The sequence below is a fragment of the Biomphalaria glabrata genome, chromosome 10 (genome assembly GCF_947242115.1).
Source record: "Biomphalaria glabrata chromosome 10, xgBioGlab47.1, whole genome shotgun sequence".
In the NCBI taxonomy this organism is placed as follows: Eukaryota; Metazoa; Mollusca; class Gastropoda; family Planorbidae; genus Biomphalaria; species Biomphalaria glabrata.
Window position 1 is genome coordinate 19,796,323 of NC_074720.1, and position 14,976 is coordinate 19,811,298.

The 14,976-nt window shown below is 30.2% G+C and overlaps 1 protein-coding gene across 1 annotated transcript; it reads left to right on the forward strand.

Moving 5' to 3' along the window:
• Positions 1-19: 19 nt before the first annotated feature.
• On the forward strand, positions 20-14,516 carry LOC106054355 (eukaryotic translation initiation factor 3 subunit M-like). Its single transcript, XM_013210174.2, has 10 exons — positions 20-179; positions 9,028-9,163; positions 10,005-10,146; positions 10,391-10,514; positions 10,630-10,724; positions 13,006-13,189; positions 13,536-13,617; positions 13,722-13,865; positions 14,017-14,117; positions 14,239-14,516. The coding sequence occupies exons 1-10, from the start codon at positions 138-140 to the stop codon at positions 14,338-14,340; spliced, it is 1,152 nt and encodes a 383-aa protein (XP_013065628.1). The 5' UTR covers positions 20-137; the 3' UTR covers positions 14,341-14,516.
• The last annotated feature ends 460 nt before the right edge of the window (positions 14,517-14,976 follow it).

Consider the following 14,976-nt stretch of genomic DNA (forward strand, 5'->3'; position numbering starts at 1 on the left):
CCATTGTTTAAATACCGTTTTTTAAAATATACATTAAAGAGCGACATTTTTTGACGTCACAGTTTCTAAGTTATTTCCCTTTAACGCATGCCTACTTATTTAACTTATTTTTCACTCATTTGGAATATTTACAAAAAATGAATGTTCCTGTATTTATTGACATTGCCGTTCCTCTTCAGGTAGACTCTGATTAAATTTTAATATTAACTTATCGTTAAATTAATAATGTCGTTTAGCTATGAAATTATTTAATTATCTCTTTAAAACATAGTCCATCTGGTCAAATGTTTGCCGGCTGTAGGATGCCCAGTTATCGATAGTGAAATTAATATTTTATTATTTACTAAAAATTAGACATAGATCTATAGTAGATTCTTATATTAGGCACACCGTATTCGGGAACTAGGTCAAATTTTTATTTTATTTTTTTATTTGGTGACGGTTTAACTTACAAAAAAACTGAAAGCAGATTGGCGGAAAACAGATTGAGCTCTCAACATTCTACTTTAAGGACCATTTTTTTGACCAATTTCAAAATTACTTTTATTGACATATTATACATCAAATTTATTGCCCAAGAATAGAGGAATTCAAAAAAAATAAAATCAGAAGCAACAGACAATTATTTAACTTGAAAAAATGAGGTCAAACACACTTACCCCTAATAATGAAAAATTCATCACTCACAGAAGATATGTCCCATAATCCATGAATTTCACAAATTCACAATATTATTTATAGAAAAATATATCCCAAAGTAAAGTATATTTATAGAACATTTGAAAAAAATATAAAAACAAGTTTTTTAAAGGGAAACTCCGATAGTTTTTCAAATTTTAGTTATTGACATATTTAAATTCTGCGTAAAAAGTTGTAATAGTAAACATTATATCATTTTTTATTTAAATGCTCGGAAAATTTTATATTTAATAAATTAGACAGAAAATTCTCCACGCCCCCCAAAAAACGGGGTTCTGCGAGATGTTTTTAGTTTTTAAAAACGTGACGTCACGAAGGTGCTGGGGGTGCTGGCTAAATATAGATCTAGACCTATATAACCGATAAACTCTCTAGTCTAGATCTAGACCTATCGGATCGCATTTATTGTTACGCTTCACAGCTAGATCTAGTCTCCACGTTGATTTATAATCGGTCATTGTTTATAAACCTCTATTTCTACTTGAAGAAAATTAAATATTGTTCTTCAGCTTGTTGCAGTAGTTCCAATCACAAAGATAAAATCAGCAAGTATGCTGATACAGAAATTAGTGTCTCTTTTCATTTGTTTCCAAGAGATGAAGTTTTAAAGGGAAAATTTATTCGCCTGAAGAGCAAATATTTTACAAAGGCATTAGCTAATTCCTGTTTGTGCTCAAACCATTTTGAGAGAAGCTGTTTCAGCAACTTCATTGCTGTGGAAATGGCTTTTAAAAAAAAAATTGAAGTTAATACCAGGTGCAGTACCAACAATACATTGGATTTCCAGGCCAAAGAATTCAATTAATGATACTACTGAGACATTTTAAACAACTGAAGTTCATAAATATAAATGAAATCAGATTTGTGAGCTAGAAATTTACTACGAATACTAGATCTACTATTAAATTTCTTATTTAATAAGTAGATCTATCGTCTACGAAACTCAATTCCAACTTTTTAACTTTTGACCTTGGGGGTGTGTCTCGCCGGCTGAGCCAGCGTCAAGCTCTCTCATCACTTTTTCCATGTCAACCAATGTTAGGTCGAAACAGCACAAAAAAATCATAATTTTATTACGGTCAAACATACAGTCATAATTTATACACCATTAGAAATTTCTTTTAAAGTATTTTAATGATGTAATAACGAAAATTTTTTTTTATCAAAGATAATTTCTTTTTCGCCTCCCTATCAATGAGTATCAATAGGATTTGAGTGCACCGTCGTGACGTCACACAGAAATTCAGTGAAAATCTGACTGTTTTGGATGCGCAGAAAAATTATGTCACAAAAACATCAATTACTAAGTTATTCTTGCAAATAAAAAAAAAAGAATAATATATTCATTATCTATAAATCAAAACACATATTATATCAAAAATTGTCAAAACCATCGGAGTTACCCTTTAAGTCATTTATGCAAATTAATTGAGCCACCCCAGACCCCTTCCCCTCCGTAAAAAAAATTAGGTTGCAAATTATACTTTATCATTATCCTAAATAACAAAAACATAATCAGTTTAGACATATTATGTATCAATTTTAATGCCCAAGAAGAGAGGAATCCAAAAAAAGTAAATTCATTATCATCAGACAAGTATTTAACATAAAAAAATGAGATCAAACACACTTACCCCTAATAATGAAAAATCCATAATTCACAGAAGATATGTCCAATAATCCATGAATTTCACAAATTCACAATATTATTTGCTTAAAACTATGTCACAAAGTAAAGTATATTTATAGAACATTTGAAAAAAAAAACAACAACCTTAAAAAGTATTTATAATTAATAAATAAGCCCCCTCTTCGGCCCACGCTACCAATAAAAAGTCTTTTTTTTTTCTCTTATCTTCATGTTTTAACATGATACTATTTATATCAATTGTAGATAAAGGTTATAGATATGTATAATTTTAGACTAGAAAAGATCTAATATTAAATGAAATATTATCAAGATTTAGATCTATTCTAGTTCTTGATCACTTTTTAGATCTAAGTCTAGAGTACTCTACTTAGAGTTAGACCTAATAAAGCTTAACTTGCATGGTGCATGATCTATATCTATTGACTATTCTGTTTACTATCTCAAATAATCTCAATCTTTGTATCTGTAGTAACTGTTGCTGAGAAAAGAAATAAAAACAAATTTTATAATTTGGTTAATATGTGTTTGTTGTTATTTTTAACTATGTCACTATGTCTATTGAATCTCTTCTACTCTTGTTTATAATTGACTAGATCTAGATTTTTTCCACTTTAACTTTAAGTAATTTAAGATGTAGATCTAGAGATCAGATCTAATTTAACCCTACTGAGTTTATAAGATCCTATGAATTAGATTTAGATATATAAAATCTTAGATCTAATCTACATTTAGATTCCTAGATCCACACATGTACATCGCTAATTGACTATCTACTAGTAGTACTAGATCTAGTTACTAGATCTAGAAATGACTAGATCTAGATAGTAGATTTAGATCTCAGATTTTTTTCCATGTTAAAATCTAGTCCTAAGTCTTACTATGAATTATATTTAGACGTAGATATAAGGCTATATAAATTATATAGATCTAAGACCTAGAGTCTACATTTAGACTTAGACTAGATCACTACGGTCTTGATTCTTGATCCACGTGTGTACATCGCTACTTGACTATCTACTAGAAATGACTAGATCTATATATAAATATAGATCTAAATCATCTAGTTCTAGATCTAATCTATCCTGATAAGAGAATTTAGATCTAGATCAGTAAATATTTAAATAATTTCACGCTTATTAACTCTAATGACTAGATCTAGACTAATCTAATCTCAGAGTCTAAGTCCAGTGACCTAGATCTAGTCCTAGACCTAGAGATCGATCTATGTCTAACTAATCTAAAAGCATTTCGCTAGATTGATTTTAAAATATGGTTAAGATCTAGTCTTTATAGATATAGATCTGTAGAAACTATTATTGATCTAGAGATAGATTAATTTAGATCTAAAATCTAAGTTCAAAATGTGCCCCCCCCCCCCTCGCGCTGAAACATCGCATTGCCGGGCCGATTTTATGACGCATGCAATGCACCAATATTAAAGTAAAATAATTGCCGTAGTAGTCGATATTAATTTAAAAATTATAGGTTTTTAGCTTTTACAGAGTAAGATCTCAATTCAGAGGTGCGCCTTCAGGTTGACTAAGTCAAAACGTGTGTTTGTTTGTTTTTTATCGCGCGCGCCTGGCTAAAGATAGATACCCGTGTTCCCGTCCTTGAAGTTAATTATTGAAGAAAACGACATCCTATTATTAAAGCAGAATAATTAACTAAGCAGTTGATATTATGAACTGAATTATCTGTAATAGATTCTGTCTATAATTACCTTTGCTAGAATTATCGCTTCGAATATTTCTGAGCGAATGACAAAAAAAAAAAGCACTTTGAACGGGAGGTCATGAAGTCAATTCCGGCGACCTCCATTCTGATTGGTGTTAAAAAAAACGAGATTTTATAAATATTTTTTTATTTTAAATAGCCAAAAAATAAAAAAAATAATTAATTATGATGATAGAAATACAAAAATAAGTGTTTTGAAACGAAAATCGGCAAAATGTAATTTATATTAAAAAAAAAATGTACACATTGTTTGGCGACATCACAACTTCAAAAATTGCATCGAGGCTATTTTTTTTCAAATTTAAGACAAAAGAAGCATTTTATTTACTTTTTTTTTCTTTATGGTGTATAACAATCATTTTTAAATACTAAGTATGTATTTTATACATGAGTTATATTTCTAAAATATGTTTCTTACCTTTTGAAATGGGATCACATAAATCCAGAAGTAAATGCTGTCTGTCTTTTTGGCAATACTTCATGATATTCACAAATGCACAAATTCCATATAAAAACGAATTTCAAAAAAATTTTGCTAATGAAGCTTCCAGAAACATAGATCTATCCATCAGTAAAAGCAAATATACCACAGATGGTCTATATTCAGAGATAATGAATATTGAACTCGAAAAATGCATTTTCAATAGAGAATCTGTTTTCCGCCGATTCTTATTCTGCAACTAAAGGACTATAATATAAAAATAGCTGTGTTCCTTTGTATTACCACCCATAGTCAAGATTTTATTTTAAAATAAATCAGGTCACTTCGTGCTCCTATAATAAACGCAGTTTTTGTGCTTTCTCCTTTAGCGCACATCGAGCACCGTTAAGAAACACCACTATGTTATTGCTAATAAATTATATCTGTGTTAATAAAAAATTATTTAGATTGTATTAAAAGAAGTAGATTCACTTCTGCAATATAATATCAATTTATAGTATATTGCCTCTCTCTCTCATCTTTTGATATATTAATATAATAATATATATATATGCCTACCTATATAATCTATGTGTAGAAACAGACAGGAATAAATTTATATAATTATAGATCTATTAATTATTATAATTTAATAAACATGATATTTTCAACTAGGCTACATGTATTCTCTGTCTGTCTCTTTCTTTTAATTCCCATCCAAGGACCCTCTTCTTTTCATAATTTAGATGTTCATTTTGTTACACCTTAACATCCCCTCCCTCCCATAGATGCTTATAATTCTTTTCATGACTCTCTCCCCCTTCCCTCCACTGCCTGTATGATAGGTTGTGACACTACACGCTTAGTGTATACCTCTCCTCACCACCAGCGCTCGCCTGGCGTGATCACCTGCAGTGGGCATGGTCTCTGGCTTCAAATTAGCAGCCCGCACTTTTTCTTTCATTCATAAATTATATATATATATTCTAGATATCTCGATCTAGGTCACATTTATTTATTGAAAAAAATCATAGATTTATTAATCCCAATAATATTTCTTATTACGATTTTGCCTTGTGCACTATAGGAGAATGTGTTTAATTCATTATTATTCATTGAAACACCTCCTTTTTTAATTTTATTTAACAGCTAACAGTATGAATGTGATTGGAATGTCTTTCTAAAGATGTTTGGAAGCTTATTTTGATATAGCCACCAGCCTACGATCAAACAGGCTCATAATATAGCCTTCATCCCTTATATGGGTATGAATTGCCGGGGGAGGTTTAAACAATAGCTTTACATACTTGGTTACCGAGAATCTAAAAAACTGCCATCTGCTTTGGAAAAGCGGAACAAAAATACAGGAACTTATCTAAAATTGGACATGCACTGTCCCGAAACATCGTTTTTAGCTCCAAACATAAAAACAAATTAATTATAAACAAAAAAAGCGACGTGTTTCTAAAAGGAGAATTCGATGAGCTGTGCCTAATATAAGAAGCTACTATAGATCTAGACTCTAAATAATAAAATGTAAGATCACTCCAGAGTCCATTCCATTGTGACTGTTGCATTGACCATGACGTCCATGACCATTGCCAATGCCATGGCAATTGAATTTCTAGATCTAGAATCTAATATTAAAAACTTTAAAATGATAGCATAAGAACAAAAAACTCTCTTTAAAAAAATTTATTGAAAAAAAAAGAAGAAACAACAACTGAACATATCAATTTATTATTAACATTTTATTTAGACCTTCATTTCAGTAAATACACTTAAAAAGACATAAGTTGACAGCTTAAGAACAAAAAAGCTCTCTTTAAAAAAAGTTTAATATGGGTAAGGGAGATAAATATGCTTAAAAACAACATGGTGGTCAGTAAATGTCTCTGGGTATCTAAACTATTACCGTAGTTTATTTATTTCGGACATTACATGAATTCGGACATTCAATGTTTTTGTGGTCATTAAATAATTATTTTAATATTTATTATAAAATTAGTGCGCTGTATAATGTGCTCGTCCATTTTCCAATGATTCTGACCCAATTTCCTTCCATTTAGCTGTCTTTTTATGTAAGAAAAACGAATTTCAAATTTGTTAGTCAGGTTGTTGTTTTTTCCTATGTTACCCGGATGACTTTACCTCTTCCTAGGCCGTCCTAGGGTTAAGACTATATTTTTTGATTGGCTAAGTCTATACTAATCAGCCCGGCAATATTTTTTCAGTTTTTAGAGCTGATTTATTTGATTTATAAGCCAAGTTGTCTGATTCCATACAAATAAAAAATTAATAGGGTGTCCAAATTAAATTACGATTTTATTATCAAAATTTATTTCGGACAGCCAGTTTTGGACATTTATGTTAATGATAGGTACTTCGATAAACTGACCTAGATCCATTTTTTTTATCTCCCAAAAAATAGCTGAAAAGTGTGTCAGCACATTTTACCCTTTTTTTAGGGGTGGTCATTTCCATGAAAGTTTTAGCACATTGTATTTGGTTTGAGGACTAATTATGATTACTTTTTGTAAACATAAGATATCAGAGATCATTTTTATTTGCTTTTGAAGCCAATCTGTTAAATTTTTCTTAACAAAAGTTTATATGAAAGTTGACATTTTTACAACTTTTTTCCTATAAAAGTTACAACAATGCTGTTTGCTACAATAATTTATCATATTATGAAATGTGTATATTTCAAATGTCATTAAATTCTCTTGGCTCACTTTAAAGATATTTGATATTAAAATTAACAAAGACAAAGAAGGGTAAAATTTTCTTTTTTAAATAAAATAAAAGTGTTTATAGTTACAACAATCTCACTAATTCTATTGAATTTAGCATGTTAATATATATCTGTGTGCTAAGTTTGAACTTTAATTCTTTATAGCTCACTCTTTAGATATTAATTTTCAAAGTTGATGGTTAAAATCTATTTTTAGTAACAACCACCACTGTGATTTACTGGAAATGTCAATTTCTGTCTATCCCGTGCTATTTTTAGAAGCACACATAGGAATTTTTCATTTAGATTAACTTTAATAGTGTTTGAATGCTAGATTATGGAGAGGGAATGTGTCTTTATTATAATGACTTTGTAATCTGCAAATTTTAAAGTAAAAATAAATATTTTAAAATAATAATATTAAATATTAATTATTTTTTTTTCATATTTTTAGCTCAGCGAACTATTAATTAATTATTTTCTTCCATGTGTTGTTTTTTTCTATTAGTATACATGTGAATTAATAGTTAATAAATGAGTACATTATATTTTTAAAATGATGAGCTATTACTTTACAAAAATTCAAGTAAAAAGTCTTTTAATAACTTCTAAAAAAAATCGCAAGGTTTCTTTTTTATTTTATTGTCCGATGTAAGAAAATTTTCATTTACAATCTAATTTTTAAAGCATTTAAATTCAGGCATTTTAAAATGATTAATTGTCAGTGCTCTACAAAAAGGTTAAAACTGTTTTTTTTTATGAAGTTTATAAAACCTATAGTCATTAAATTTTAGGAAATATTTTTCTGCGCAGTGCTATTTTCATTTATGATTTATAAGAATTATCTGTCTGATGCATATAAATAGCTATTTAATTACAGTAGAATTATAATTAAACAAAATAAAACACAATGACAATACAGATCTCTGATTTGTTTTATTTGTGATTTTTTAGTGACATAGTCTAGATCTACAGTAAATTCAGTGAAAACATTTCTCACACAGCCATGAAAACTCAGAGAATTTGAGTGACTGATCAAGAGTCTAGATCTATTGTAGATGTAACTAATTATTTCGCACACAGCTGTGAAACATCTGTAAAAGTTTTTTCAGTCGTAAAAGCCCGGGAAACTACAAAGTTGAAAAAGAAATTGTGCTCGAAGAAAAAAAAATGATAATATGTCTTAATACCCCCTGCCCCACCCAGTTGAAAAAGCCATTATTTAGTAAGCAAATGTCAACTAAACATACAAATAGGCCTGTACATTACAGGCTCTGTTTATGAGGAGGATGTAAGCACAGCTAATAAAAGAATAAAAAATTACCTCAAATATATCATACATTTCATCCTTAAAAAAATCTCCTAAAATTTTGTCATGGAAAAGTGCTACTAACCCTGTAAGATATATAGTTGAATAGTATTCAGAAATATATCAATACATTTTATAACTAATAATAACTTAAAGACATTAAGCCAGTTTTATTAAATTTGAAAGGTGGCAACTCAAAAGAGTGTAACAGGAAAAAGCACCTCTTTTTCTCTAGTAGGTTGAAATCAATACAATGTGCGCTTGAGATCTTGTGCACATTTCAAGAACTCCTATTATAGGCGGTTTAAATTATTTTCAGTATTTGAGACATGAAAGAGTAAATTGAAATGTGAAAAAATCAAATGTTTAATGTACTGGTATAACTCTACACAGGGATATATGGTAGTTGTTTTTTTTTTTCTTAACTCTCATTAACTAATTATAATCAGTGATTTTAACTTTTTTTTTTCCTTCAGACATTGGAGTTAAGAACTTTTTTGAAATCGCTGGGAGCAGAAATTTCTGAAGAAAATGCAGAGTCTGGTCTTTTAACTGACCTTAAAAACATTATTGAAGCAAGTAAATTCTGCTGGAGTTTAAACAATGAAGCAGGTGAGAACAAAGTTTTTTTTTTTATTTTGGGTTTTTAAATTTTATTTTTTCAAAGAATAGGAATGGGAACATTTATTTTAATCAAAATTTTATATTGAAAAGTTGAAATGAGTTTGTTTTTACCTCAACAGTATCTAGTTAAAGAGTCAAATATTGTTATTAAATATCAAATTTCATTGGATTTCAGTGTAACTGGAGTCGGGGCTGGCCTTAGCAATTGCAGGGCCCAATTTATTGGATGCTTGCGAGACCCCTCTTCTAATTTTTGTTTACAATAAAAACTATTACTATCAAATAGAGCATTATACAACATGCACATGAAGCAACTCAAAACACAACTTCACACATGAACTGTTCTATATTTAAACTTTAATAATAAAGTATTAAAACAACTTTTTATAAAAAAATCAGTTACCATTAATAATATAATGACACGTAATAGTTTAAAGGCAGGCCTTTCTTGCTTTCAGGAATTTTTCATAGTTAATGTCTCTGCTCAGATCAAGCTTGACTACCACATAGTCCCAAGTCCCCCTACACAAGAAAAAATTGAATTCTTTGTATCTGCCACTCAACGGCAACTGATTTGGAGCAATGTAATAAAGAAGAAAGTATCATAAAACTTAACTTACTCAATACTGGGGAAACAACAAAAAGAAGCTCCATCAAGAGCCAGCCTTGCAAGCCAAATAAAAAAGAAACACTGAGGTTAACAGAGCGCATCTTTGTAAACCCTACATTATTTAGAAAAAGAAAATGAGTTTGCTTGTGCAGTTGAATTGATAAGTGTTCTCCATCTTTTGTGTATAACATTTAGCTGTGAAAGATTTTCTTTTTCCAGATATTGAAATGGTTTTCAATGGGATCATTTCCCTCTTGCTTGTGGTGCCTGTCCAAGAAGCAGAAAGTGTGGTCACATTATTTTGTGAAAAAGTTGGGAAATTGCCTGAAGGAGATAAACGAGTTGCCATTAGGCTTAGGATGTACGAACATGCTTTTATTTCCCCATTGGCATTAAAATAAATAGTTTACATTAATCTTAGATATTTTTTTCGCACTAAATTTTAGCTGTCAATTAGAATTAGAAAGAAAGTAAAGTATAAAATAATTTTGTTTAAATTTTAAGTGTATTTCTTTTAACAGGTTGAGTAATTTATTTTATGGCTTAGAAAGAAAGTAAAGTATAAAATAATTTTGTTTAAATTTTAAGTGTATTTCTTTTAACAGGTTGAGTAATTTATTTTATGGCTTAGAGGAGGAAGCGAGCCTGAGATATGTAGTTTTGTGTAGCATGGTACGTCTGGCTGGACAGAATGATCTATTGTCAATGGTTCCAGTTGACTTAGAGAAAGTAAGTTAAATATTCATAGATTTACCATAAGATAGATTTTATTAGTATTTCAATGATATATTATGTATCTTGAGCTAATGTCACAATTATTTTATACACTTTGATCTTTCTTCAGATCAAAAAGTGGATAAATCTTTGGGAAATCAGTTCTGCCAAGGTTCAGATGTTATATAGAACTTTACACGAGTCTTTAATTGCTTGCAATATGAGGTTTGTTATTGTACCAAATATTCTATAAAACTTAGTCTCCAAGAGAGCCAATACCTTCAGAATTGTTTTTAGTGTTCAACTGAAATATTGCCTATTTATATACATTTTATTAAAAGATGTATTGGACCTTAAGCTTAATATTTGAAAAACAAATCTTTTGAAAAATGACTTTGTAAACTATTCACAACAGTTTGTATTTTTGTTTGTATTTGTATAAATACACACTATAAGTGATCAAGGAGGAACTTAAAACAAATTTGTATTGCTGTGTTATATTTTTTCTTCGTCTATGCCTGTCTCATTCAGCTTTGTCTTTGGTGTTAAAAAAAACAACTAAATGTGAATGCTTTTAAATATACTTTTTTTTTTCATTTGACTGATATAATTTAAATTTGTAGAGAAAATTTAAGTATACGCTGTTTAAATGAGATTTGAATACTAATCCTTCAATAATTCTCTAAATACGTAAAATCTTTGTTTTTCATTGTAGTGTTTACATTTTTATTCATTGCATCTTCAGCTTTTTTTTTTAAATTTGTATCTTGTTACTTTAAAGCAAGGTGTTTAAGAAGATGCTAAAAAAATTCTGGGCTATCCAAGGAGATAGGTTCCATAGCTCTTCTCCATTTCAACCCATGCACATTTCAATCAAAGTTTCTAGGTTATTGTCATTTTTTGTTCTATTAATTCTATTAATGTTGCTGAGCCCTTGAGCTTAGAATGTCTTATTTTAAATTAAATGATCAAGTCTTTTTGCAATTAATGTAAATTAGCTAGATTGTAGATTAGAGTTAAATGCAAAATTTTTTTTTAGCTAGAGCTATGTGGTTTTGGAGGCCAGGATAACTCCATGTAAAACTTACAATAATCAGATCATTTTTTTTTTATATTTAAAGATTTTCTTCACTCTCATTTTTATGTTGGAGCGTTCAGATGACTAGACCAATATGTGAGATGAACTGCGCTGTGGTTTCCAAATAAGGGAGCTCTCCATATGATATAGTTTTCTTTCTATCAGGGTATTTTGGGGCCAGTGTCTTGTACGGGCCTCTTGGTAAAGAGAGTAGTTTTGGAGGACATGGTCAGCATTCTCTGGTGACACTCCACATGGGCAGATTTCACTGGTTCCAATTTTGAGCTTCCGGTACATATGTTGTCTCATTCTGTTGTATACAGTCCTGAGTCGAAAGATTAGACGTTGATCTTGTCAGGATAGCTTATGATAGGCATCATCTTGTGATTTGGATGAGTGCTTGCCCATTTCTCATTTTTTTTTTTTAATTATTAGTTTCTTCATTTCTTCTGGATAGAATGCAATGGTTTTTGTGAGTTTGTTCTCCCACTCTTGGCGAGTGTGTTAGCCTTCTCATTTCCTTCTAGTTCTATATGAGCTGGTATCCATTGAATAAGAGTATTTATGTTGTTGTTGTTGTTGAGCTTTGTAAGTGCTGTCGTTTTATATAAGAGGAATCATAGTTTTCCAAGCTTTGGGGGGTTGTTTTCGCATTGGTTAGAAAGAATGTCTGTGTGGGGTACTTGGATGATTTGATAGCATGGTAGCTGCTAGTTCTAGTGCTTCCCTTTCAGCTCTGTGGCTGTCAGTTGCAATGGATTTTTCTAGTTTTTCTCCATCGGGCCATTCGATGAGTATTCCAGCTCCTCCATTTGTGGTAGTTTTATGGACATTCAATTAATTGTATAATAATACAAGTAGTTCTGTTAAAGAAAAAAGTTGAAATAATTTATGGTCAAGGTTGGTGAATGAATAGGGGAGTGGGGACAGGTAAGGTGTATAAGCTTCTAGTATTGTGGCTGTGATTTGATAGTAAGTGTTAATAGTATAAATAGGTTTAAATGAGCCAGTGTAGAGACATCTGAATGTTAAAAAGTGAAGAATTTCGTGAGGTTACTGAAGAGTTATGTCTTAATGCTTGTAGATTTTCAATACATTTTATGAGTATACCTTTTTCATATTTTTTTTATCATTGCATCTTCAACATTTTATTGTTTTGTTTTGTTAAACAAGATATTCAGAAGATGCTACAATAACATTCTGGGCTATCCAAGGAGACAAGTTCCATAACTTTTCTCCATTTCAACCCATGCACATTTCAATTTCACTAGGCTATCATTCTTTCGTGTTTCATTCTAAACACACTGAATGTAGAATTTTTTTAAGCTTTGAATACCTTATAGCACTATAAGTTTTTAAATTATTAGTAATAGTTTTTGTTAGTAATTTGTCCATTTACTGACAGTATCTATTTATATCCTATTCCAGAGAGCTAGCCACCAAAGTAATGATAGAACTACTGGGCACCTACACAGAGGAGAATGCCTCCCAGGCTCGGGATGATGCCCATAAATGTATTGTAACTTGTTTAGCTGACCCAAATACATTTCTTATGGACCACTTACTGTCCCTTAAGCCAGTCAAATTTCTAGAAGGAGAACTTATACATGATGTAGGTTTAACTTGTACATCTACCTGTTTATGATTTGTATTTCTTTTTATTATTCATAAATATTTTCATTAATAGTAAACTTTAAAAAAAAATTTTGGGGGGTTAAAGTTTGGTTAGGACTTTTTGTGTGTGCATATAATATGTTGGAAATATATGACATTATTTAAAATTTCATAATTCTGACTTGGGGAGAAATGTCTACATCAGAGAAGTCAGATATTCCTGTTAACTGGGCTAACCCACATTGTATTTGTCAAATTTTATTACTCGTTCTTGTAAAACTGGATGCAATTTATAATATACAGATGTGATTTAATTACTAATAATTAACTTTTTATACCTTTAGCTCCTGACTATCTTTGTATCTGGTAAACTTGCCCAGTACCAACAGTTTTATAAAAACCATACAGACTTTATCAACTCTTTAGGTAAGTTTATGGCAAAAACGTTTCTTTGCTTGTTAATGACTTTAAAATTGAGTTCCTATACTTGTGTGATGTTCACATTGTCAACAATTACTTTTTTTATGCAGGTCCATCACATGAAGAAAACATGCGCAAAATGAGACTGCTGACCTTTATGCAGATGTGTGAGAATACAAAAGAAATGGCTTTCAGCTTAATACAAGATGAAATGCAGCTTGAGAAAGATCAAGTTGAGGAGTTTATCATTGATGGTTAGTTAGTTTCATTTGCCCTAGATCATTTGTTAACAATGTTACAGAATCTGTTGATGCAAATTTCTAAAAGTCCATCAGAAAATAATTTCTTTAAAATAATAAAGTTTTAGTCATGGAGTTTATTTTTTTTTAAAATTTGTTTGAACAGTTCTAAAGACCAAAGCAGTGAGAGCAAGGATTGATCAAATCCAAGAGAAAGTGATTGTTAATTCCACAACATTTAGGACATTTAGCAAACACCACTGGCAGGTATACAGATGTGTTTTTTATGCTGTACATTTGAATGTTTAGACCAGTTTATTAGAGAGATAGATTTATTTACTTTTTTATATGATAAGTTTGATGCTAACACATTTCTTGGACATTCCAGGTGATTCGTCAACATTTGGCTACATGGCAAGAGAATTTGGCACGTCTGGAGATCAACTTTGAAAATGTTTCCCTTTTGCAGTCCCAAGTCCAACAACAATAGTTTTATGAGATTTTTAAATTTTAGGGTGGGGTACAGTTTTATTTTAACTTAACAACTAGTTTTGTTTCAGTTCTTAATTTAAACACTACAATAACTTGGGTCATTTCTTGAAACATTTGATTTTGTACATAGAAACACTCATGCATAAGTTCAATAAACATTGTATGAACTTCCAACTTTCATCTTCATTTATTTGTTTTAGACCATAGAACTATACTGTATTTTAAGTCTCTGTTAACAAATTAGATTGAACTAATTTACATTGCAAAGCTAGTCTACATCATGAATAACAGTATTGATATCCTATGTTATAGGCCAAATGATCTGCAAATTTCAACTTGATCAGAGTGACATCTTATTTCTAATGAAATGTAAAATTGAAGCCTATTAAATCTAATACAATTCACATATAGGCTACACTTGCTAATGCCTGCTTTCATTTTTTTCTTTTGCATACTATATCAATATAAGCTTAATACATTCTTCATGCCTTGGTACTTGTGATTATGTGGGGAAAGTACATCATCTGCTCTATAGAATGCAAGGTCTGATGAGGGAGAATTTACTCCCACTCACTCAGGGTTAGGGTGAAATTATTTTAAAAAAATGTATTTATGTGAAAAAGGAAGTAGAAAC

Coding starts and splice junctions, on each gene's coding strand:
- LOC106054355 (XM_013210174.2), top strand. CDS start 138: ATGAATGTTCCTGTATTTATTGACATTGCCGTTCCTCTTCAG. Junction 10,725..13,005: donor TTAATTGCTTGCAATATGAG/GTTTGTTATTGT, acceptor ATCCTATTCCAG/AGAGCTAGCCACCAAAGTAA. Junction 13,618..13,721: donor AGACTTTATCAACTCTTTAG/GTAAGTTTATGG, acceptor TTTTTTATGCAG/GTCCATCACATGAAGAAAAC.